Source organism: Egretta garzetta, unplaced genomic scaffold (assembly GCF_000687185.1).
Source record: "Egretta garzetta isolate BGI_Z169 unplaced genomic scaffold, ASM68718v1 scaffold656, whole genome shotgun sequence".
In the NCBI taxonomy this organism is placed as follows: Eukaryota; Metazoa; Chordata; class Aves; order Pelecaniformes; family Ardeidae; genus Egretta; species Egretta garzetta.
Genome location: NW_009259968.1, coordinates 1328813 through 1354119, shown reverse-complemented (window position 1 = coordinate 1354119; position 25307 = coordinate 1328813). Strand labels below are relative to the sequence as shown.

The following is a 25307-nucleotide window of genomic DNA, read 5'->3' as shown; positions in this document are numbered from 1 at the left end:
GTTTGTAAGAAAGTTTTAAGTAAATGTCCTGAATGATTCTTACCTGAGTTCAAGCTGAGATTCAAAGTCAGGTATGCTTGTCTTTTAAAATTGTGTTGTGATCTTTTGTCTATCCAGGAATTACAAACACCAAACACCTAGGAATTATTTAAAAGTTTTTATACAATTGCTTACTTTATTTATTTTCTCGATCTATCTTTATTAAAAAAAATGGGTAAACTATTCAAGAATACTTTTATAACTTTTCAGTGAAAAATTATCAATATATTATTTAAAATCAACCATTTACTCTCAATAAGTTAACTTTTCTTTGTCTCTAATAATTATAGTCTTTAACTACCTACAGTATTCTGTTTCTTTGGCTACTAACTGATTAAATCCTTTATATTAATGTTCTTTTCAGCTGCTCCCCCAACTCCAGCTATCATTTACGGTAAACTAATGCAAAGTTCTCTTTCTACATCATCTGCCAGATATATTTCTCATTTGCCTATTGCAAAGTGCAACATCTTTTCTTTTTTTTTCCCCTTTTTCCTGTGTTTGTGTGCGTGTGTCTGTGGTTTCATCCCATTTTACCAACTGCTTCATTACTGGAGTACTGGACTTTGTAATTCTAGAGTACAGGACAGGCTGCTTTGTATTTTAGGGAATAAATGGTTTTCAGAGATAAATTATTTTTAATTAAGGTTGGTTACAGTGTGATAAAGTTTTTGTCATAGAGAACACTGTAATGCAAATTAGTTATATAAGAAATCAAAGATCTAAAAGGTAAATCCAACTGTTTATTGAAAGCTAATTCACTATCAAAGAACTTGCACCAACCAAATTATGGTAAGCTTTTACATTGCTTTTGATGACAGCTTTGTAGACCCGGTGTACTTTATTTCACAGTTTATCTTCATTTTACTTTTCTCATAAAATGGATAGAAACATATTGACCAATTCGGTTTATGACTGATGAAATTGCTAATAAGGATTTTAAAATTGAATCTGAAATGCCAAGAAAAATCTGTCGGGTCAGGTACAGTTTTAAATTTGACAGTTTTTTGTACAGCCTTTAATATGGTAGCATTTTTTCTGAATTTGGGTTTTAGAACGCCATACAATATGCCTAAAACACTTTTGAGCATCTTAAGCACTTTTATGTAAATCCTATCACATTCAGTGATAATGCTTATGTATTCTTATATGAAGCTACTCATTGGTCTTGATTTTTGTGTAACAAATCATATAATGCATTCTTTTCAGCAGTTTGGAATGGACAATTACATCTTTATGCATTTTAAGGATGTAAATTAACAGCTTTCATGGTATTTCAGGATTTTTTAAAAGTACAGCAAAAAATAAATAACTTAGCAACTTGCATTTAGTTTCTACTTGAACTGTACTTGTTTTGAATTCACATGCAAAACATTTGTAGTAATTCTAGAAAAGCTTCTTTGATGTGAATGCTTCTTTATTTTCCATGTTTTATTAAATATTTCTAGTTACAAGAGATAACCACCCATAATCATTCAAAGATAAACTAAACATGCATTTTGTAATTCTTTGCATCTCATTACATTTTTATATCACAGTGCAATCAGACGTAGATAAAATCAAATATAGATTCTTGTTAACTGGAAGTTTCCAGATACATCAGTTCTCCATTTTATCTCTGTTTTGTAACACTTGCGTACTAATGGTCATTAAGTCATGCTTACATAAGTGAGTAGATCTGACCTGCTGTATTTGTGGAATTCTTTTGATTGGAATGTAAGGATTTTTTCAAAGATGAAACTGCGTACTCTGGTGTGATTATTTACTTTGTGTTCATTGACTTACAGCTCGGCCAAATCCACCCTTTGACTTGGAATTGACAGGTCAGCTAGAAAGAAGCGTTGAACTCTCATGGATACCAGGAGATGAAAATAACAGTCCCATTACAAGTAAGTTTGTTTGTATCTGATGCATTACGTTAAGTGTTCTCAGATTCCAAAGAGTTCTGAGGCTAATTTTGTGTTCACCATGGAAGAATGGTAAATTAATTCGCTACAGTTGCCATTTATTTATATAATAAAAAATCACTGAAAGTCCTCTACTGTACAGCCTAGCAGAACAATTTATGTACTGCCTTAAAGAGCTGGGCTTTTGATCCAAAAACCTGTGCTAGTTAACATCCAAGTTGATACTGATAGGAGCTCTGTCTGACAAGGTCCAGTCTTAGAATATGTAGAGAGTAGACTTGGTCATTAGTTGTGTGCTTCTGAAGGAGAGAGCTACTAACATCTTGCATTAAGTCTTTTGTACTTCCCGTGAATATGAAATAGCATCAGGATGAATAATTTTAGGGATTATCTGTCACTACTGATATAGAAGCTTATTCTTCATGAAAATATAAGGCAGATAGTTTTTCTATTTTTTTTTTCTAGTCCAGACAGTTGAAGTAATAAAGCATGTCCATAAGACAGAAAATACAAACATCTATAAACTTTTGAGACAGGAAGTTGATCTAAAATGCTATTATTCCTCCCAGTAGAACATGATGAGAGATATATTAAGCGGAAAGGATGAAGAGGGAATTTAGGAGGAAGGAAGAAGGATGTTACTGTTTGTTTTCCAAAAAATAATAGGATCAGAAAGATTTGTTGGCGCAACTTTTTCATTATAAGCAACTTAATGTAATTATTTAATTATTTATGCGGTGTATTTTTAGTTAATAGATGCCGCAAGTTACCAAGACCAGTGAATGAGTTAGGCTGACATACTGAGTGTTGATCTCCAAGGCCTGATGCTGGTCAGTATCAACACTGAACACAAACCATAAGGATCAGGCACCTGGAAAGGAAGTTTTGTAAAAACAGTCTTCCACAAATTTCAGAACACATCAAAGATTTTGATTGCATATTAATGCAACGCCAAGGGATTTTGCAGAAGTTTTACACTTTCTGACTTGTCTAATGTCTATCAACTAGTAATATACTTCTAAAAATATAATATATAGAAGTTTAATGTCAATAGTTGAATTGTGTTTAAGTCATGGCTTGTTCATATACTCTTGTATCAGTGTCTTCACTTTTTCCAGACCAGGAGGCACAAGTCTTGCCTTTCTATAGGAATAAGATCACACCATTTCAAAAGAGATGATACAAGGTGGTGTTGGCTCATGTCAGAGTTTTTCTAGAAGAAAGATTTTGCATGCGTTCTGATACTGGAAATTGAACTCTTCTGACTAAATAATGCTGGTTTTAATTAGGATACAATTTATGTTGCTGTGTGGTCCCCTGAGAGCTTGCAAAATAAGGCATTTGCTTCCTAAGTGAGCCTATTATTGCTGCTGCTGCTATCACTTCAAAGTGCAGATCAAGACTGAAGGATAGCACTTCATTATGAGCGATCCCTTTACACAAGTGATATGATTGACATGCTGCAATCTCTCTGAAAGCTCAAATAGATTTTTTTTTTTTCCCTTTGAAGTCTCCTATAAATTGTTCTACTAGAGTTGCAGGCAGAATACTAGTTACTAGGGAAGCAAAAAGCAGTAGTGAAAACTTTGTGAGTGCTTTTTTTTTAGTATGTAATATTCTCACCTTTTCAATAAAGACTTTGGTCCAGAAAACATCCTGTCCCAAGACCTTTATCTCTGAGCACACAACACCGGCTATAACTCAGGCAGTAATTTGGGGCCAGTTCTCCCTCTTTCTTAATACTCAGGTCAGGATGAAATCTGCAAGCCTTAAGTCCAGACATCTATGATTAGTATTACTTATCTATCTTACTTGGTGAACATCTTGGCTCCTCAAACTATTGTGGAGTAATTCTGTGTGGTCCTCTAAGTATTCTTCTAAAAGCAGTTTCTAGATGCCTCTCAGAATTTCTTTAGTAGTGCAAACAGGATGTATTCTGGGTCATATTCTGGCTTCTTGTCCCCACCTATTGATGAGATCAGGCAATGTTTTTGTTACACAACACACAAACGTTTGATGCCCATCTAAATTTTGTATATCTAAACTTAAGGTTCCATGGAATGTACTTGGTCTATGCATTCTTCTCCCATTTATTTACTGTACCCTAAGAATTCCCCTTAAGTGTTTCAAAATTTATATCTCGTACCTAAGAGAAGGAAGCTTTTTTGGCTGTTTCACAGCTGAAAAAATGTCCTTTTGTCTTTGATAATGAATATGATTTTCTTTTTGGAGTTCTACAAACCTATTTATCCCTGAGGTTATATACTCTGTAGGGTCTTAACAGCAATCACCGTAATGTTCACACAGAGAACTCTCAAGAAATTTAGCTTCTGTACATATATTCCTTGACTTAATTTGAAGATACTGAAAAGTGCTCTCAAAAACCTTCCTCATGTTCATGACTTTAAATAGTTCTTCTCTAAGCCAGTCTCACCGGGGCAAATGGAATACTCAGAGAGTTTTAATATTGTACAGGTGCTACTTACTGTCAGCTTGATACAACTAAGACGAATATATTTGTCAGTCGAATATTATTTTTACATTGAAATTCCAACCTTGTCCCACTTTCTTGCTGTGATAGTTCAAGGGTTCCTATTACATTAAAATCCGGTACCTGAGAGAGAGCTCTTGTAATGATGTGTTTCCTGACAGATTGCTGCATCAGTGAGAATACCAAATAATAAAAGTAAGAGTGTTTCTATTGTATTTCTACCTCAGCAGTACTTTTGAGATCCACATAATAGATTTTTGTTCTGGTTTATGTAGTTACATTTTCATTTCCATGATTTTTAAAAACAATGATTGGATCGCTCCCTTCTGATTAGCTCATTTAGAAATGCCTGCACTGATCTAAGAAGGTGTTGCAAGTTTTGACATAAAGTTGGATTCAATTTCTGATTACAGGCTTTGTGATTGAATATGAAGATGGGCTGCATGAACCAGGGGTATGGCATTACCAGACGGAAGTTCCTGGAACTCAGACAACAGTACAGTTGAAGTTGTCTCCATACGTCAACTACTCATTCCGTGTGATAGCTGTCAATGAGATTGGCAGAAGTCAGCCGAGTGAACCATCTGAGCAGTACCTTACAAAATCTGCAAGTAAATAATTATTCCTGCTTATCAGCTATTGATTTATACTATGAAAGGTATTGAATTTGCTTGGAATGCAAACAGCAGTCATCCTTGTTCACGTGTAAATATTTTATTTTTAGACCCTGATGAAAATCCTTCTAATGTACAAGGGATAGGCTCAGAACCTGATAATTTGGTAATAACATGGGAGGTAAGCTTTTTTTTGAGGTTTCATTTGTTTATTTTCAGGTCTGTGAGTAGCATTTGTTTAGAGAAATAACGATGATCTAACTGTGAACACAGTATGAGAATACCCAGTGCTTTCCTTGCTTAACGCATTCTTGAAAAAGAGTTGAAAGTCCCCATCTTCATTTTCAGGGAAAAGCTGCATGCATTATGAAAAAAAAAAAAAATAAAAAATTAAGGTGCTGTACTTTCCTTGAGTGATTTCTCAAGATAAGCCATTAATGTGGTAATACAGGATGTTTTGCTGCCAATTTAGGAAAACTCAAATATGTAAGAGGTGGTTTATCTCAAGTTGAGTCTTATTTTTAGAATTAATTCTAATGTGAATCCTAATTCTACCTTCAACTTTTGTGATAAACCAAATTATTGTGCACTCTTCCACTTTTGTGGAAAAACTTTTCTCTGTCATGCCCTTATCGTCATGACGGGAGCTCAAGGAGAGCCATGTAAAACCAATTTCCCATCCCAGGCAAGAAACATTGTTAAGAACATTGAAAGACTGTTTATACGGAGTTAGTGTAAATCTATTTTTTCCCCTCTTCCACTTCTCAAGAAATATTTGAAAACAAAATATGTATACAGACATCACAATGTATGGTTGCATGAGAATTAGCCAGGATCACCATTCAATGTGATTTTTACTAATGAATCAAAAGCAGCTGAACTGACGTCCTGTAAAAGTTAATCTGCATAGCTTGGAAATTTCAGCAGTGCTTCTCTGTTACAGAACACAGTGGTAAAATTTCAATAAAATTCTAAAGAATCAGTATATTTCCTTTGTGACTTTGGATTTTTCAGATGCTTCAGAATATTTAAAAAAATATTTCTTTTCATTTCAGTCTTTAAAAGGTTTTCAGTCTAATGGACCAGGGCTTCAGTACAAAGTCAGCTGGCGTCAGAAAGATGTTGATGATGAGTGGACATCTGTTATAGTTGCAAATGTATCTAAATATATTGTGTCTGGTACACCAACTTTTGTTCCCTATGAAATAAAAGTGCAAGCTTTAAATGACCTGGGATATGCACCAGAGCCATCAGAGGTGATTGGACATTCAGGAGAAGACTGTAAGTTTTGTAGTTTGACTCAACTGTACTAAAAGCAACAAAATGTGTAACCTAAATGGGTATTTAAAATACTAAAATATTGAAAAAGGGGGGTAGTAGTTATTTTTTTAATTAAAATGAAGTGATTTGGAGGTAATGAGGCTTCATAATACTCCGTAATATTAATCCTGAGGTCAGCTTTTTAACATAGGAACATTTTAACCTATGCCTTGAGGGCACTGAGAAGAATCATTCTGAAAAGTATGTTCGTGTGGTGTCTCATTCTAACTAGGTACTTGTTGCATCCTTTCCACACAGTGCCAATGGTTGCTCCAGGCAATGTGCAGGTTCATGTTATTAACAGCACATTAGCAAAGGTGCATTGGGACCCAGTTCCGCTAAAAACTGTCCGCGGACACCTTCAAGGTTACAAAGTAAGTACAATCCAAAGCTTTCTGTTCCTTGTTTATTAAAATAGATCACTCTTCCTATATGAGGCTGTATCCAGGTTGAAGTAACTGACGTATAAGGGGACGCTTGCTTTTCAGTGAGCTCACAAGTTTTGCTGACAAGAGCAACAGCATCAATACAATTCATTTAAAGTTCAGCAATGTTCCAGCCTTGTAGTACTAGCCTCCTGCGACATTGTCCTTAAAGAAAAATGGGATGCATTTGCAATTAAGTTTGCACACGTTTAACACACAGATTAAAAAAATGATAACAGTTTTACAGATCTTATTCCAAAAGGATATTTAGAGGATGAGGAGATACAGTTTCTGTAGGAGTGTCTTCTAGGTCTAACGCTAAGTTTACTCATCATCTCCTATAATATGATTAATCACATCTTTAATTCTGAGCAAGTGGCCACTTGCTAGCTTATGCTTGGTGCTGTGTCTTTTGGGGGGCCAGGAAAAAGCTCAGTTTAAAAGCTCAATTTAGGAGATAGGAAATGGCAGAAGATCTGGAGTGTATATATAGTTGAAGGAAGCTTAGTGTAAGATAATGTGCTGGCTTTGATGGTAACTGAGAAGGCTGCATTGGAGAAAAAAGACTGCAATTAATAAAGAATGGGAGACAGAAGGACTTCAAGGTTAGGAACTGGGGAAACTGGTGTCCCTGGAGGACAGGGAAAATCTGATGGCAAAAGTTGCTTCAGAGGTTGCACTAGAAGCCCATCAGAAGAAACTCAAGAGTGGAAACTGTAGAACTGTAGACTGGTTGTGGAGGGAAGAGTGGAATGAAAGGATATACTGACTTCCTATGCAACAATAGAAGAAAATTTTAAAAAAATTACTTCTTTGCTCCTCTGAAAGTATACTAATAAGCAAAACAGACTAGTTACACAGCCTGAACTAGGTTACTTTATAAGACAGACTAATTTAAACTACTGTTTAAATGAAAGGAGGAAAAAGAAATATTTGAAAAATGAAGAGTAAAGAGTACTTGGAGAAGAATAAATGTGCATCATACTCATAAAATGGAAGACTAGCATTCAAGAGCACTGAAACCAAACTTCAGTGCGTTACAGCTGATTACCACATGAATGTGTGTTCCTGATATGTGGTTGTCACTTACCTGGCACAAAATACCACCGTCTAAAGAGACTTAAGCTAGTTCTGTGTGAGCTAGCATAAGTATTTGTAGTTAGTGTGGTGCTTTGCCCTAGATAATAACCTCAGCTGAGAAACAGGACTTACTAGTGTGTTAGATGTTTTCTCTTAGATGGCAGTCTCATATCACCTGGTATTTCACACACAAATGGGCAACTGAAGGAAAGCATCCATTATGTGCAGATTAAAGAGTTAGACTCTAGTGAAGTTAATGCTCATTATTAATCCAGTTACAGCAACACTAATACTCATAATCCAAATTAATGGTTAAAGACCATTAATGATACCAAAAAAAATCCATAGACACAAATGTCTGCCCATACATCAGGTGTTAAATTCTCACCTGTCAAAGTCATGGTTACAGTGAGTTGTCATCATCCCAAGTTTAGATCGAGATTTCTTTTTCCTCAGACTTGGAGTCTGTTAGGGTTATTTTCTGTCCTCTGTTTGCTGATGGGTTGCACACTTTCCTCTCCAGTTAGTCTAAGGTGTTAGTCATGCCATGATTACTTCTGTTTAGTGTATTAGTCCTTCTCGGTATACAGTATGATTTTCTTCTTTGGGGAGGAGAACCACAAAATTACACAAAGCTAAGCAAAACTGAACCTACGTTAGTCAATAATCGTAAATAAAACAAGCTCAAGACCACAGGATTGACAACAGGCCTGACCACTGAGTAATTTTGCTGTCACAGCTAGGACAAACAAGTCAATGGTATACCCCTGAGTAAGTTGCAGATGCAGCAGAAGTTTCTTAATTAATTTTTGCAGGTACAGCTAAATCAAGCTAAAACAGGTTAAAAACTAGACAAGGCAGAACAAGTCCTAAGACCCTAGTGGATAGTTACTGTTATAAAGCTTTCTCTGGGTTCAAGCTGAAGACTTCTTATGGATGCCAAGTATGCCTTAACTGTCTTAGTTATTGACATAGCTTACAAAGCACAACTGTCTCTTTTTGAACACATCAGCAAAATCCTACTAGCAAACTCAAGCTTTCCTAATCAATAAAATTATTTCAGATGATAGCCTGATATGCAGTGTTGCATTAAGGACACATTTTGTAATAGAGAGAGGGGTATTTCTCTAAAGAGTCATATCAGGAAGACGAATGTGTGAAAAAAGCAGGAAGACATCTAACTAGCAGCTGTCTGCAGCACATCACTCATATTTTGCTCCTAAATTACTCTATATGCTGTGGTACTATAAAGCATTTAAAATGTAGGAAGACATTTTAAAAATAATTCCTTTCACTGTTACTGCTGCCATTTTTTCCTGTTATTCTTGTAAACTCAGAGGTTATTCAAAACAGTATGTGAAAAATGTGATGCAGTCTCTTTTACTGTCATATTCCTCTTCCAAATCACTGTTTATCAAACCCAGCTTATTAAAGCTCTCTTTTAATTTCAGCCTGGCTAGTGGCAAATGATGACCCAACTATAATAATGTGCTTTGTGAAAAGTCACTGGCTAACAATTCTTAAAATATCATGAACTATACCTGATGAGTTTCAATACTAATAGTACCAACACTTGTTAGCTTGTAAATGGCTTTCTACATTCGTTGGTAGGATGAGAGCTACAGGATGACAGCTGGCGGTGTTGAAAAACATTAGCTCAAGCCATGTAAAACTCAGTGACACTTAACAGTGATTAGAGTGAAATGATATGTTGTTAGCAATGAAAAGCTGCTGTCAGTGTAACATTGCTTGATAAGCTATCTAGTTGGGCTTTCTAAGTCTTAACAGTTCCCTTTTTCAAATTCATGTGTGAAATGCCAGCTTCTTTAATTAGAGAGGTGTTTTGCAGTTGGCCTGAATGGAACCAGAAGTTTACCCATTTACATTGCTTTATCAGCTTTAGCATGTGATCATACATGCATGAAAATTATGCTGTGAAAAATGAACTTTGATGTATTTGAAGGTGACAATCCTAGGAGTAACACAAGTCTTTGTAGGGGCAACTGTTAATGTCTTTCCCGATATCATGGTAGAGAGACTGTGTAATAAAGAGACTGCAGTCAAGATAATTACCTCTGAGGCTCATCTGTAGTTTCTTAGAAACTCAATCAGCAAAATGGACACCAGAATCAGCTTTGTGATTTGATCTAATTGTCAGATAAATGGAGGAATAGTCTTCCTGTCCCTAGGTGGAGATCATTCCATGACTGTAACCTCAGAGTCCTTTCAGAACTTTTGTGTTTTTCCAACACAGACAAATCTTTTGGTTTCTTTCCCATTTAAAAATATGTACGTGGCTTCCACATCACAGGGAATAGCACGGTCAGGTGTGTGACATAACAAGGTGGCAAAGTGCAAGTCTGCTTTGGAAGCTGACTCTTATATCTTACTGCAAGAATGGATGATGTGAATGAGACCTGCCTCCCAGATGGACTTGCTAACATGAGAACCATCATATACTAATGCAGTTCCAAACCAGAACTTGTGTCAAACTGGTTTTGAGTATCAGCAGAACTGGCAGGTGATAGTCTTCACCCAGTTGTGTAGACATGACTCTTTCTGGACAAGGTCTGTTTCTGGAGCAAGGAAAGGTCTCTGCTGTGTCTCACCTGAGCTTATTAAAATTGCAGTTATTCCTACCTATAATTCATGGATACTCATGGAAATGCTTAAGGGTTTGTAAAATCAGAACACCTGAACACTCACTGTAGATTTTCTTTTGTCTTTAGGTTTACTACTGGAAAGTGCAGAGTCTATCCAGAAGGAGTAGGCGGCATGTAGAAAAAAAGATCTTGACTTTCAGGGGAAACAAGACTTTTGGAATGTTGCCAGGGCTGGAGCCCTATAGTTCTTACAAGCTGAATGTTAGAGTTGTTAATGGTAAAGGAGAAGGACCAGCAAGCCCAGACAAAGTATTTAAGACCCCTGAAGGAGGTATGAAATGAGAAAGCTAGAGAATAAACTAAATGTGGTATATTCAGGAATAGAACCCTAAGGGTATAATTGCTGAATTTGCATCTTGGACTTCATAAAATAATAATCTTTCTCAACACAGTAATATTATTAAGAATTAATAATTCATGAGCTGTTTTAAGTTAATCTACTTTGTATTTACTGTATATTCTTCTTAAAAGTTCCTAGCTCACCCTCCTTTTTGAAGATTACTAACCCAACGTTGGACTCTCTGACTCTGGAGTGGGGTTTACCAACCCATCCAAATGGTATTTTGACATCATATATACTGAAGTTTCAGCCAAGTAAGTTAATTATGAATACTTAACTCTGACTTAGACAATATGTCTACCAAATAGCAATCCATTTATTAGGAAAAAATTATATTTATACTGTACAAAAGATAGAATTGCACTGTAGATTTTGAGCTTGAAAAAGATTCATGTATTTTGGCAATATAGATTACTCTATCTGGAAAACTTCACCTGCTGAAGTACAAGGTTAGCATTTGTCCATTAATTTTATTTCTTCAAACCATGCTTCACAGAAAAATGGAGGTGAAATCCTACATATAACTGACAGACAAGTTAGAAGCAGGATACTATCACTTAAAAATTCTGTATTCTAACTGCAGAGAAAATATCATTAGAACTAAATCAAAATACTTTCAGTGGTATTGTTCTCTGCTTGTTCAGTTTTCATGGTGTTCTAATTTTAAAATGAAAAAATTATAAATATGCATTTACTCATATCAGAGCTATAAATCACTTCCTTAGGATCCCCATGCCACTGCTTCATTGCCCAGAAATTTGTCAGCAGGGGCACTGGAAATGAAGAGTTTCATTTGCATGGAACAGGATAAGGAAGTTTGTTTTCTTCCACTTACCAACTTCCACAGTTCCTTGGCATTAGACATGAGTCACTTCAGTATTTTTTTTTTTTCCTAAGCGTACTGAATTTATTATGAGGCAGGTAGTTAAGAGTTTCACATTTTTTTAATAGTTGGTGTATCAAATGTGCATAAGTTCAGATGATTTGATGTGACTCAGTTGCCTTGGATCCAGACACTTACAAGAATGGAACTTGAACTTAAAAAACTTGTAGCTGTTTCCTATCCCCTGTTGAATTTTAGCCTCTTGCAGAGGTGCTTATTAAAGAAAGGTGACTTACTTTTGAAACTGTAGATTATCATCCCTATAACATGAAATGAACAATGCAACAGACAAACAAAACAAATAAATACAAACAAAAAAAGCCTGTTTTAACACAATGATACAATGATAATGTAGGCAATTTTCCTAACCAACTCTTTTTTTTTTTTTTTTTTTTTTTTTTTTTTTGTAACAGTTAACAACACACATGAATTAGGTCCCTTGGTAGAGATAAGAATTCCTGCCAATGAGAGCAGCTTGATATTAAAAAATCTAAATTACAGCACACGGTACAAGTTTTACTTTAATGCACAAACTTCAGTTGGATCAGGAAGTCAGATAACTGAGGAAGCAGTAACAATTATGGATGAAGGTAAGATGGGTATGTATAAAGAAAACCCACTGAGTTTACAAAACACTACAAATTTTATTAAAAATGACTACTTCCTCCTTCCATTAAGAAAACAGCCCCTAGTAAAATTTTCTCTAGAGCTTTCTTAACTGTATTATACAATAATAAAAAAATAATAGTTTTTAAGAAAAGATGTGCAAAGGTTTTATACTGTAGTGAAAGCCCCCAAAAGAGGTTTAAAGGCCCTCTTTTCAATATAAACTGACAAGACCTAAGATTTTGGCTTTTCTAGGCTTCAAGGTTTCATGTAACTTTACATTTTAAGTGGTCTTTCTCCACCTATTCTGCTTCATTGACCTTCTCTGGTCACAGAGAACAGTAGTGAAGTCATGCAGCTTTACGACTAGAGGAAATTATTTCTCCTTTGAAGTATGCAACAGCTTCTGTGAGGTCTAAACTTTTTTTCACAGAACTGGCAAAAACTGTAACTTCGCAAAAGCTGCAGAAATAAATTTGTCATTTATGGCCCCAAATAACTGGTGACATTGTGTAATGTTTAAATACTCTTAAAGTATAGTGTTCAGTCTGATCACTATTGATTTTTACATTTATAGCCACTCTAGATCTCTGATTTTGGCAGTTCTTGTGTGGAAGATGTTATTTATTTAAATATGAAAGCTTAATAAAATAAGAGGAATTTAAAGCAAAGGAGAAATTTAGAGGGAATGACCTTTATGATTGTGCACATCTTAATATTAAAAGTCTACTTTGATGCTTTCTTTTCACATATTTTTATGCTTAGTAAAATTATAGTTTATTGGAAATGCCATAGATGAGTTGGTATGCAATGCAATTTCTCTAATAGTGTATTAAGGTTGCATATGAACTACATTTATTTTAAATCATGAATCTTAACAAGCATGAGCAATAAAATTTTGTAAATGCATGTATATTAATTTTTGTCTTGTTATAGTCTGTCAGTGTTCAGCATAAGTGGATTGTTTCTAATTTATTTGAATTAATACATTTTATCTAGTCTGCATGCTTTCATGGTTTATAATGAAATTATTTATGTATGTTCCCTTTGGTGTTGTATCTAATTATATAGTGTTCCTATTCTTGTTTTCCTCCATTAAAGCTGGTATTCTCCGTCCTGCTGTAGGTGCAGGCAAAGGTAAAATGAAACTGCATGATTTGTTAATGTGTGGATTTTGCAGTGTTGAAAATGGGGAAATTGCAGTGGTAAGGACAGAAAATCTTGGACTACAGATCACTATACAAAGTATTAATGAGTGCTGGAAGAAAACATTTGTGGGTTTTGTTGGGTTTGTGTTTTGTTTTGGGTTTTTTTTTAAAGGAATCCAGAATGCTTATTAATACCTTTCATCTGTTTATTTTGCCACAGAGTTCCAGGGGAATTCATTAGCTTTGCTTCAGCAAAGTCTAATTATTTCTGAGCATTTAACAGATGTATGTCACTGTCATAAATATTCAGGAACCAGGTGCACTAGCACTGATTAGCTGGAGTAGAAAAAACAGCACTTTTGCAAAGGAGATTTTTTTTACAGCCTGTGCCATGTGCATTTTTTGTTTTAAAAAAGTAGATGCATTCTTGTTGTCACTGCTGAGAGATGCTACCCATTTGATCACGTTTATTTCATTTGCAAGCCAACTGTGCATAGGAGACAGATGACTGACAATACCCTCTGTATACATCTCAGTTCGAGTATGAGGTTGAATATACAGGCAAATGGCTTCCTGCTGTCAGGAGGGTCACAGATCTTGTGAGTGAGCACTCGAGGGGATATTTAAGCGAGGGGAATGTATTATCTTCCTTATTCTTGAATACAGTAATATTTAGTTCTTTATGATGCAGTTCTTCTGTCAGACAAGGTGTTCTTCACACCTTTGCACACAGTTTTTATGAATTTTGATACCTTTACTGTCAGAAGCAAAGATTGTCCTGAGGACTGTTAGGTAGCTGTAAGTCAGAAAGGTGTCTCTATATGTTTGTGTCATTTTATCACAGAGGTGTCATTAACACCAATGAACATCTGTGCTTTGGATTCTCAGACCATAAACATCCCAAATCAGACTCTGTACATGAAATACCCAACATTTTTTACGAACTTGGAAGAGATAGCATAGATTATTTTACATGTATTTTCTTTCCACTTCATGATCAGGTGTTTTGAATTATAATAGCCATAAAAAAGAATTTCATTCACCCATTCTGGTATAAATCAGGAGATATATATATGTATGTATGCATGCATTTGTGCATATATAGTATATATATTTGTATGTGTATATGTAAGTATATAAGTAGCAAGTATAATTACACTTATATATAAGTGCATGGAGCGGTGGATTTGTTTTAATGACAAGTCTTTCTTACTGTTTTTTAGTCTAGTTGTAGCTGAGAAGTCAGCGCAGATTGGAACAATCAAACTGTCTTGTAGTCTTGGACATTAACAGCAGAAATGTAAATTAAGTTCTCATTATTTATAGCTGACTATAAAAACTCCTGCAAGGAAAAATGGATTCTCTGTGTGAAACTGGGGTCTAATTATAGCTGCATCACAGCCTGTGGCTAGCAGAAAGCATCTTATTTGTACCATCAGCTGGAGCAGCTCGCATTTCAGAGCTGTCATCTCTGATTCTCTGAAAACTCAGCAGATGTCATCGTTTGGTTCCATGCCGTTTACGGTTTCAAAGTTTTCACATATTCCTGTATCATCTAGCTCTTACAGTTGCAAAGAAAACTTTGGAACTGCAAACAGGATGGAACTAAAGCCATGACATCTGTTAGGACATCTGAGTTGCTGCAGGTCTAAGATGAATGTTCTCAGTGGTTACTTACATCAATGTGTTAACTGTTTCGTTACTGATCGGGGACTATGAGGGAGGAAAAGGATTAAGTGCCAAATCATTTGGTCTCATGAGTGGGTGGATTTGGAAGATGGAAATACTCAGCCCACTCAAGAAGAAGCCATACCCAGCAGTAAATCTTTGCTCCTCCATTAAGTGCAGGAAGGTCTACACATACATACAGTTCTTACTAATGTGGACCCAAAGCCAAACCAAGGAGAAGGTGAAATTTAGATATTCCAAGCCTTTTTGTGATCTATCAAACTCATCTCAGTTTTTTGTTTTGAAGGGCAGAAATTACCAGAAAAAGGCAATTATACTTTCTCTTTCAATTTGAACACATTCATCTTGGAAGTTAAGAAGACAATAGGTCCCAGATTCAGCCAGCCTAAATTGCACTGAAGTTTCTGTACTTGGTGTTTTCTACTGGCTGCCCCTGAAGACCTGCAGCTTAGCCAGTCAGAAATGTTACGCATAAGGTCCTGGAGGAATTAAAATCATTTAAACCTGGGCAAGCTGTGCCACTTGGGACGTATTTCACTTCTCAGAGTAAAACTATATATTAAAGTGCAGAAGGAAATATTGCTGTGGTAAATCTAAGGATCAGTGTCACAATATTTTTATCATAGTCCTGAAATACATTCCCCGTCTCTCCTCTTGGCACCATGTGTCTTTTGCCATCTTTTTACACAGGCATGGACCCTTCATTGTCGTTTATTACTTTAAAAACAATGAAAGTAACCACAGTCTGCTTTCTGCTACACTTGGACACTTTTAATATTTGTCCCCACTGAGTTTGTCTGATTATGATGATGGTACTGGTGTTAAATAAAGATATTCAGTATATTCTAGACCAGTAAGTAGAGAACCAAGTTTTGTGCATTTTTCCCATAAGGTAAAATCATAATTTTAGATGAAAACATGAAATATGAGGTCAAGGCTAAGGGATTTAGATAAAGGGATCATATTTACTGTAGCTTGAATAAAACATAGAAGCTCTATTCAGATGGGGGGCAATATAAGGAGAAAATTATTGCCTCCCTGTAATACGAGCACCATCCTAATAAAAAACAATGACATTACTTCAAATAGCAGAAACGCAACGGATCTTGAGAAATTACAGGAATTGAGGTTTTTTTCTTCTCTAAGGGAAACTTCACAGAGGAGATCTGTATCGTTCCTTCACAAGCCCACATGAGTAAATCATGAGACACATTATTTTACTAGCTGGGCAAGCTATCCTGTTGTAGTTGATACTCCTATTTGACTTCCACTATCTTTTTTCTTTTCTAATACTGTGGTGTTACGAATGGCTTAAATTTGATCAGATTATGGCACTACAAAGAAAAAAATAATTGTTTTTCTCCGTAGCAACCTGTATTCTAATTGTGTCTGAAAACTGCATGTATGAAACATAATGTATTATGCCCAGTATTGGGTAAGCAGTGATACTGCCATTTATATATTGACATCTAATGACAGGCATGAGGTAACAGAAGTGTGAGAAAAATTGGGGAGCAAGAACCTGATTACATATAAAATAATTACAGTAGCAGATGGAAAGTGACTCAGGCCATCACTGCAGTCAAGTCTTTCCTTTTCCATTCAAAGTTCTAAATAACTGGACTATAGAGGAAGGAAAAGAATACAAATTTGACCAGTGGTAGAAATGAAAGTGGCTGATTAAAATAAGCGGTCGCAGGGGCTCATTACTGTGTTTGTGGTAAGCTGAAGTGCAGGGAGTCACGCCATGACATGTCAGCCTCTACATTTCACAACCCTTCTTGTTTCACTTTTCAGTTTCTTTTTGATTTAGTCAATATTTTTATTTTAAAGCAAGGTCTTGTAGGCTGCATGCGTGCAGACACTGGTAACCAGCAGTCCCGAACGGCGATTAAAATAAGGCAGTGAGATTGCAGTTACTTTTAATTGAAGCTAGCGCTTCCTCTCAGTGTGGTACTCAGTCCGACCTGCCTTCTTCATGTGAACTTCACATCTCAAGTGTTATTGGCAGAAATACTTTTCTTGCAAGGTAGAAAAGCAAGTAGTCTAGCCTCTGGGTTTGAACCTATTGGTTTTTTTCTGACTGAGTCTCCAATATGCAGCTCTTCACTGTAGGCGAGAAATCATTCTCAGCTGAGTTCAGATCTCTGATCTCAATTTTCTTTGTTCCATACAAAATGCTGTTCTTTAAATCATTTTCCCTGCCCACCATCTGTTTTCCCTCCCTTTTTGAATCATTTCACATGATGTCTCCATATTTTCTGCTAACAAATTCAAGCTGCTTTTTCTTTTCAAGCTGATTATAGTATTTTTGTACTGCTCCTTCAGCCACTCTCTCCCTGTGGACTTCTCCATGATATATCTACGTGATTCTTTCAGAACAACCTGCTATGCAGAACCACTGTTTTGTCCTCTTTTAAGTCTATTGGGAACAGTAATGATTTGCATGCTAGACTAGAGAATATGCTGGTTTTTACAATGCAGAAATTCCTGCAAATACCTTTAGCTTCATAGACGTCATGCAAAATCCATGCCATGCCAAATGCTTATCAGTGAAAGGATTTCTTGCATTTCTTCTTTGTCTTCTGTATTTATTGCGCTACAGGAATGCTCTTGCAGTGGCCTAAATAATCTTGGAAGTGACTAATGCCCATCTCGCACTGCCAGAAATGGAATTCACTTCTGCTGTTACACTAAGGCTTGAATTTCATACTGTAAAAGTTGTAGGTCAAAAAGCAAACACAAGCAAAAATGCTCCTCCCTGTCTTACAGGGTCTGGCAGAATCTGTTACCTTTTCCTTCCTCTTGTGTGTGTGCTTTTTTCCTTTATTTTTCTCTTTATATGTGCATTTTAACTAATAGTCTATGATGTACTGCTCTGCGGGTTTTTTTCCATTTGACACCTTTCTTCAAATGTTTTCTTGTCACTTACCTGCCATTTTTTCCTGGAGAGAGGTGAATCCCATGAAAATTCCTAAAGTTTAGTCACTTTGGAGATTATTTAATTTATTGTTTTGCTGAACTAAATCTTGAGAGAGAGTACCTAATCCGTTCATATCTCATTTCATGTCTTATTAAATTGTATTGAATCTGCAACCCAAGTGTAACTGTGCTGTTTGGAGGAACTGTGTTCCTGAAAGACTGGAAGATTAAATACAACTCTACAAAAAACTCCACTAAAAAAAGAACTGGAATTAATTTGGAAAGAAAGGAAAATTTTAGTTTGAGCCTAGGCCTCTTTCTCAACAGTTGGCAAATGCTTTTATACCATATCTCACTACAGGAATGAAACCATACTCAGAAGTGCCAGCTAAATTTTGCATTGTATCGTAGCATGGGTATGAGAGCTTAATTTACTGGAGGTAGCTTAGTAAGAGTTGGTCTGTATAAAAACTGTTAACTTACTAATAATCCATTCTCATAAGTTTTAGAGCGATGCTTTTGCCGGTGCTGCTGCACAGCATCATGCATGATTACAAATTAAGAGAGCACAGTGCTCTGCTACTGAAAAAGCCTTGCTCCCCAAGACAAAGCTTTCTGCTCCCCCTTTTTACCAACTGGTGCTTGCACACGCTGAGAGTTTCTGCCAACTGACAATTACACATTTTGCATTTGTGAACAGTGCTGGGAAACATACTGAAGAACTAAGAGGTTAATTATAATTAGAGGTGTGCTGATTGAGAAGACAGGAGTCTGTGTAGATTGGAGACAAGCTTTAAATGTTGTAACCACTTCAACTTGAGGCTTTCATCACCTCAGGATCCATCAGCCATCTTTTATCTTATGTGTGTATTCATGTTGCAAATATGGCACATTTAACAAACTTAACTAAAACTTTCCAGGCCTACTGGTAAATTAGATCCAGCAGTAGTGAAAAAGAGGAAGAATTACAAAAATAATGGTTTTGAAAATAAATGTGCTACTGAAAACATTTCCTGGTGCAGTGTATTCAATAGGAAAAAAAAACAAACAGAAATCTGACCAAATATTACACATGGATAAATCTATACAACAGCTATTGATAAGAATCAGATAAGAGTATATCTGATAAATGTAAGTATAAATCAGTCACTTGAGAGGATTTAGCAACTAAGATACCAAGGAAATGAAGGTAACTCTCAGAGCCGACTTAATTGTTACATACAATCATATGAACAGAAAAACATTTACCAGATACCAGGTCTTTAATCTAGCAGGCAACTCTTTAGTCAGAGCAGAGACTGAAAATTGGAGACGGGGAAAAAAACCGAAAACACAAGATGAGATGGAGTCTTTGCAGGGAAGGTGATTATCGGATTTGCTTAGCGTTACAGAAGCTGTCTGTCATCTGGAGTCCTTCACACAAGATGAGACAGTTTCCTTCATCCCCAAGTGCTCGGGCATGAGGAGGGAGAAGTTAGGTGTAATTCTGTGGCGTCTCTTTGCAAGAGTTTGAAACAGATGATTGCTAATAGTTTCTTCTGTCTTTAACATTGGTGACAAATGGCAGTCATACAGTCATGCTGCTAATTAGACGTCTTTTGTGGAAGAGCAAACTTCAGGAAAATATGGGTTTGAGAAAATATGATTTAATGAAACAAAGTAAAGTCGCATTTAGAATACAAACCAGTTGTTTTCTTGGCACGGAACAAATGCTTAGGTGCTGATTGTAACAAACACCTGTTCCTATGTGCAAATGAGGAAGGAAGTCGATATATCCTGTCTGCAATCTCAGGCTCTGCACCTTTCTAAATTTAGAGCCTGCTATTCTTTCCTCTTGCTACCTTCAAGTGGCACAGAAAAGCAGAATCTAATCCCCTTGCATTACCGTGGCGTATACGGTTACATGCTAGATTTCCCATTGACAGCCCTGGCTCTGGTATTTTGTAGGGGTTTTGTTGCTGACTTAGTAACCCAGATGGCTTTTTTTTTTTTAAAATCTAGTGCTTTCTGTTTGATCTTGGTCAGGTAGTTTTAGTCAAGAGATAACTATATTCTTTATTATTTAAATAATATGTTTCGTGTTATTTTTGGTTGGTGAAAGAAATTACATATGAAATATATAAGCACAGCTTACCTACAAAGGCATCAAGTGTGGAAGTAATTAGTTAATACAGATTGAAGAGGTGAATGAGTACTACTGGAATAGAGTTAAGAAGAAAAATCTGATGCAAGTATGGGCATAAGTCATCTGATATTATGAAAATTTGTAATCATGAGAACACATTTTCAGGAGAACTGGTGGAGTTTGCATGATTTAGGTATTTTTTAAAAAGACTCCGAGACTATAGTTTTCTAGGCACGGTACTCATATTATTTAGTTTGTGTTGAGGGCTTGTATACAGATTTGTTTATTTTACTATGCCAAAGCCATTTCCTCTTTGAATCTAATTTGGAACTTCTTCCAGTCAACCATATGGACAAGGCCATCCTGGTTTAAGGAGAAAATAGTGAAAGTACATAGATGAAGTCTGTGCAGCACCTTGAGAACAGGCTTTTGCCCGTTTTATTTTCTGGTGTAGGTGAAGCCATTGGAATTCTTCTGTTTGTCTTTACCAAGACTAGGTTTTTACCTCTGATGTTTCATGGTCCTTTGGGAAGTCTTGTTTTTACCTCTGATGCTTCATGGTCCTTTGAGAAGTATTTTTGATGCTGTTTCCAACAGAAAAGATATTTTTAGCAGGATAGAAATGTCAGTGGCAAACCGAGTGAGGCACTTTCATTGAAAACTAATTTCATGCCTTTGAGGAGCATCCTCTTTGTATCTGCACTATTACAATATTAGAACTATTAAAATCTGTTTGTCATTAATGTTAGCAAACAAAAATACTGAAATATATGTCTGTAACAAGTACAATTGGAGAACAAAGAATTAAGGTATGAGCAAAGAAGTGGCTAATGACAGGATGCTGAAGAGAGAAGTACTTCTTTTCATAGGTGTGGGCATTACGCGCATCTATGAAAAGTACTGTTGTCTAACAAGAATGTCAACAGTAAGACAGTACCTTAAAATGAACAGCTTCTTGCATTCTAGTGATTTGTGTCCTTCACAGCCGAGTATTTTGATCTTGGCTTTCCAATATCTGATGTCTCATGTTCCAGTGTCTAAAGGAGCTGTGACTCCATAACATTAATGAAGCTGATTTCAGAAACTTTCTGTGAAAGTAAAGGTGTTAGTACACACATACTTCAGTTTGTTTTCAGATACTTGAGTATCACTTAGCTGTTTCATATTTTAACAAGTAAAACTAATTGAATCCTGCATGAACTTAGAGTGTGCATGTGTTATTCATTTAACAGGTAAGGTTTTACTGTATTATTTGAATGTTATTTTCAATGCAAAGTGGTTTTACTCTTTATTTTTTCTTTCCTACTGTCTCTGATGGTGAAGAAACCCTTTTTGCAACCTCCCCAGTCATGCACACTGTCCGTCCAACATTCTATAAGGGTATTGTCTTCCTTTTCTATCATTATCAATGCAATAGAGACAAAATCCTGTAAGGGCTTGCACTTGAGGCATTTGCAGTCCATTCAGTGACATGTGGCCTGAAGGGAGGTGTGTTCCACCTGCATAACTCCATTCTCTCCTGCCATTTCACATTACCCTGGCAATGTTCTCACTTTCCAGCTGTCCGCATTTTACTCCTAGATGAAAAGAAAAAATGTTTTCCAGAATTTTGGCAATTAGGTATTTTTAAGTATTTGGCAGGTTTTGTGATACAGGGCATGCTCAGTAGAGTACATAGAGTTTACTTTAGAATTTCGTAGTGTAGTAACTGCCTAGGATTCAATTAGTAAACATGCTACTTTAGTCACTGATTTCCAGTAATGGAAACAATGAGAGATGTACTATACTTTCCTTGTATATGGTCTAAATTAACATAGTAACTTCTTAAAATATTTTTTTTTAATGCATGAAGTCTCAATTTCCTATTCTGCTTTGTTTTTCTATTGTGTATTCAGTGCAACCACTTTATCCAAGGATCAGAAATGTTACAACAGCTGCCGCTGAGACCTATGCCAATATCAGTTGGGAGTATGAGGGACCAGATCATGCGAACTTTTATGTTGAATATGGTGTAGCAGGCAGTAAGAAGTTATTTCATTAAATTTTGCTAAATTGTTCAGATATATTTTCAAAGATTTTTATAGCAAATGTGGTCCTAAATTGACCCAGTGTTAATGATAGCTCTTAAATGTCTAGAAGAATTATTTTTTACTTTGATCCACAAGATCAAATAAATTTCATTTTTATGAACATCAATGTGTAGCAAGTATTTGATGCTTAGATAGAATATCAGCCTTTGTTCCTTTGTATTATTTTATAAATTCTTCTGAACGTGAACTTCTAAAAATGTAGTTTGAGTGAAGTTGTTTCTCATGCAGTGATTCCATGTGTAAAAAATATTACTTGCATTAAAATAGGTTATAACAGTTTTCCTAAATTATGTCCAATCCAGGAAAAAAGAACAAATTAAATAAGAGAGCTAATCAAAACAATATTATTTTGTTGAATTAAACCTTAAAATAAGGTATCAACCAACTTACCTACTTTATTGGCATAAAACCAGGTTTTAACGTTTGATAACGGTAATAATTAAAACACAGTTAACTAATAAAACCAAGATACTTCTATTCAAATATTCTATCCTCCTAAATTTATGAATAAACATGACCAATCTGAAAACTGGAATAGAAATGCATTTTTCTGGATATTGGTCAGAGAAGCAGCTGAGACTGTATTAGAAAAAGATATAAAAGAATGATCAGGAAATATGATAGGGTCAGCTTTTGAAGTAGAACTAAAGCAAATATTGACTGAAACTATGGAAGTGTAATTTAATTAAATGATTAAAATGTATTTTAATGTGTTTTATAATTGCAAGTTCAATAAGCCTTTTTAAAAATTTTTTTAAAAGTATTTCTCTAGTACAATGGAACAAATGTTTAAAATAGTTTCATCAGTCATGTACAATGTTGTCTTCAATATATTGCATGCAGTATATTATTTGAAGTCATAATTTTAAATGATTTTTTTTTTGAGAAAGAGAATGGTTATTTTTTTCAGCCAATCCATAGTTTAGTCAAGTAACTGTTGATAGTGTGCTGTCTAGAAACTTTCAGTCATACAGAGAAAATTAAAATTCCAATATGTTGTTTTCCTAAAATTTTTGTAGGCAAAGAAGATTGGAAAAAAGAAATTGTAAATGGTTCTCGAAGCTTCTTTGTGTTAAAGGGTTTAACACCAGGAACAGCATATAAAGTCCGGGTTGGTGCTGAGGGCCTGTCTGGTTTTAGGAGTTCAGAGGATGTGTTTGAGACAGGTCCAGGTGAGGCACACTGTACCAATTCTGTATCGTAGTCAGAATTGTGGTAGACCGAGTGCTGAAACATTGAACTGCTTCTAGCTAAGAGATGTTGTAGCTAGCATCTTTGCATGTTCCTTTTTTACAGCAATGTTGAATTACTTTATGAACTCCTAAATTAATGCCAGCATATTTATTATGTAGATTATGAATGTTTTCATCCTTTCAATTCACTCTGCTTCTCTGTTGTTTACATTAGGGGCAAGATACTCACTTCTCACACTCCATCTGTGTGCTGTGCACTGAAGATGACCTATTTAATTTATTTCTATTTAATATAATCCGATGGCTGTATTTAAATAATGTGCACTTTAATAGAGCCAAGTATATATTTTTAAAGCTAACAATCTGCATGTGATCAGTTTTAATACAAAAAATCTGAGCTAAAATGTTTGCATAATCAGACGTGCAGATTCAATTTGATGTTTAATGTAAATCGATTTGTACCAGTGTTAAGAGATTCCTACTTGTAAATGTTTCTTTTCCTGTCAAATATTGGTTTAATATAGATTTTGATGTCACAACTATATCCTGTGAATCAGTAAGGCTATTTAAGTTCCTTATGTAGATATTTCAGTCATATTTCTTCATAAGCAAATCAGTAATGCTTGTTCCTTTAACTCAGAGACAGGGGCTTTATTGGAAGTTTTTTGATGTTACACTGAATATGTCATTGCCATCACAGCATGTTCTTGGTCAGCTGTAACTATTTGTTGTGTATTTGATAGCCACTTCTGCTCATTCCAAGCATTTTGATCAGTGCATAGTTATTTAGCAGTAGCCTCACCAACTCCAGAATGTTATGATTTAAGAAAGTAGTTTAAATATGAAAATGTGCTTGAACCATATGTAATAATTATCAGACACGAAAGTAAATAATGAATATGCCAGTTTGAAAGTGAGCACTTTCTAAAATCATAATTTTTTGCTTTGTTTTGTTCCATTTCTGTTCACAGTTTATCGTGTTTCAGGAAAGCTTTGAAAACATGGTGCTGAGTAACAGTGCCAAGCAAATATGTATGGGCTAAACACAGAGGTTATTTATGCCAGAGACAGCTAGTGGTATAAAAGCAGATATGTAAAATTCTATGCAAATACACATCCAAAGCCTTAAGCAGCAGTAAAGCAAGGATCAAGACTATGGTATGATTCAAAACAAGCTGAATGGAAACCTTTCCAAAAGCATCTTTCTGCACAAAAAATACTGCGCCAGTAGATAAGGAATCCTGTACGTACACATGAATGAACCAGTCACCTTGGCTCATATCCTTAAGTAGTTAAGGAGGAAGGGAACTTGAAGTCTTTTCTGCTTCTTTATAATGGAAAGGTTCAGTGTCCAGCGTTAAATTATATACATATTTCTTGCAGGAAAATGTTGTGTCACACTGCCTTCAGCCTAGATCAAAGCTTTAAAAGCTTTTAAGCTGAAAAAAATGAGGTGGACAAAGAGGAAAATATTGGAATATGGAATATTGTCCTTAATTAGGAATTAAACTGCAATATTTGGTACATGAGGCTTTTGCCACATTTCTTTCTTTGACAAGCATCCCTTTAGAGTGTCTTCATAGTGTGCGGGTTTATCTTTTGGAGCATACCAGTACAGCGTATTGCACCGACTCCTGCATTAGCGGTTCACCAAGAGTAAATGTCTTTCTGCCTGAAGCAGATAATTTGCTTAGGATAAGCAGGACATGTTGTGCCATTTTTAAAGTTGCACTGAGATCTAGAAACCCTTTCCTACTGGATATACAATAAGT

The 25307-nt window shown here is 35.6% G+C and overlaps 1 protein-coding gene across 32 annotated transcripts in view; it reads left to right on the top strand.

The window, feature by feature from the left end:
• NRCAM (neuronal cell adhesion molecule) overlaps positions 1–25307 on the top strand; it is a 68947-nt gene that overhangs the window by 28343 nt on the left and 15297 nt on the right. For 5 of the 32 annotated variants that reach the window (XM_035895796.1, XM_009640277.2, XM_035895792.1 and 2 more), the window contains 8 exons: positions 1827–1928; positions 4851–5048; positions 5162–5232; positions 6107–6332; positions 6630–6745; positions 10606–10810; positions 11011–11133; positions 12176–12352. In XM_035895796.1, the coding sequence (XP_035751689.1) occupies positions 1827–1928; positions 4851–5048; positions 5162–5232; positions 6107–6332; positions 6630–6745; positions 10606–10810; positions 11011–11133; positions 12176–12352 (1218 nt within the window). Of the gene's footprint in view, positions 1–403; positions 434–1826; positions 1929–4850; positions 5049–5161; positions 5233–6106; positions 6333–6629; positions 6746–10605; positions 10811–11010; positions 11134–12175; positions 12362–13469; positions 13506–22147; positions 22274–23361; positions 23515–25307 lie in introns of all 32 variants that reach the window. The other 27 variants (XM_009640276.2, XM_035895786.1, XM_009640275.2 and 24 more) reach the window with 16 other exon arrangements.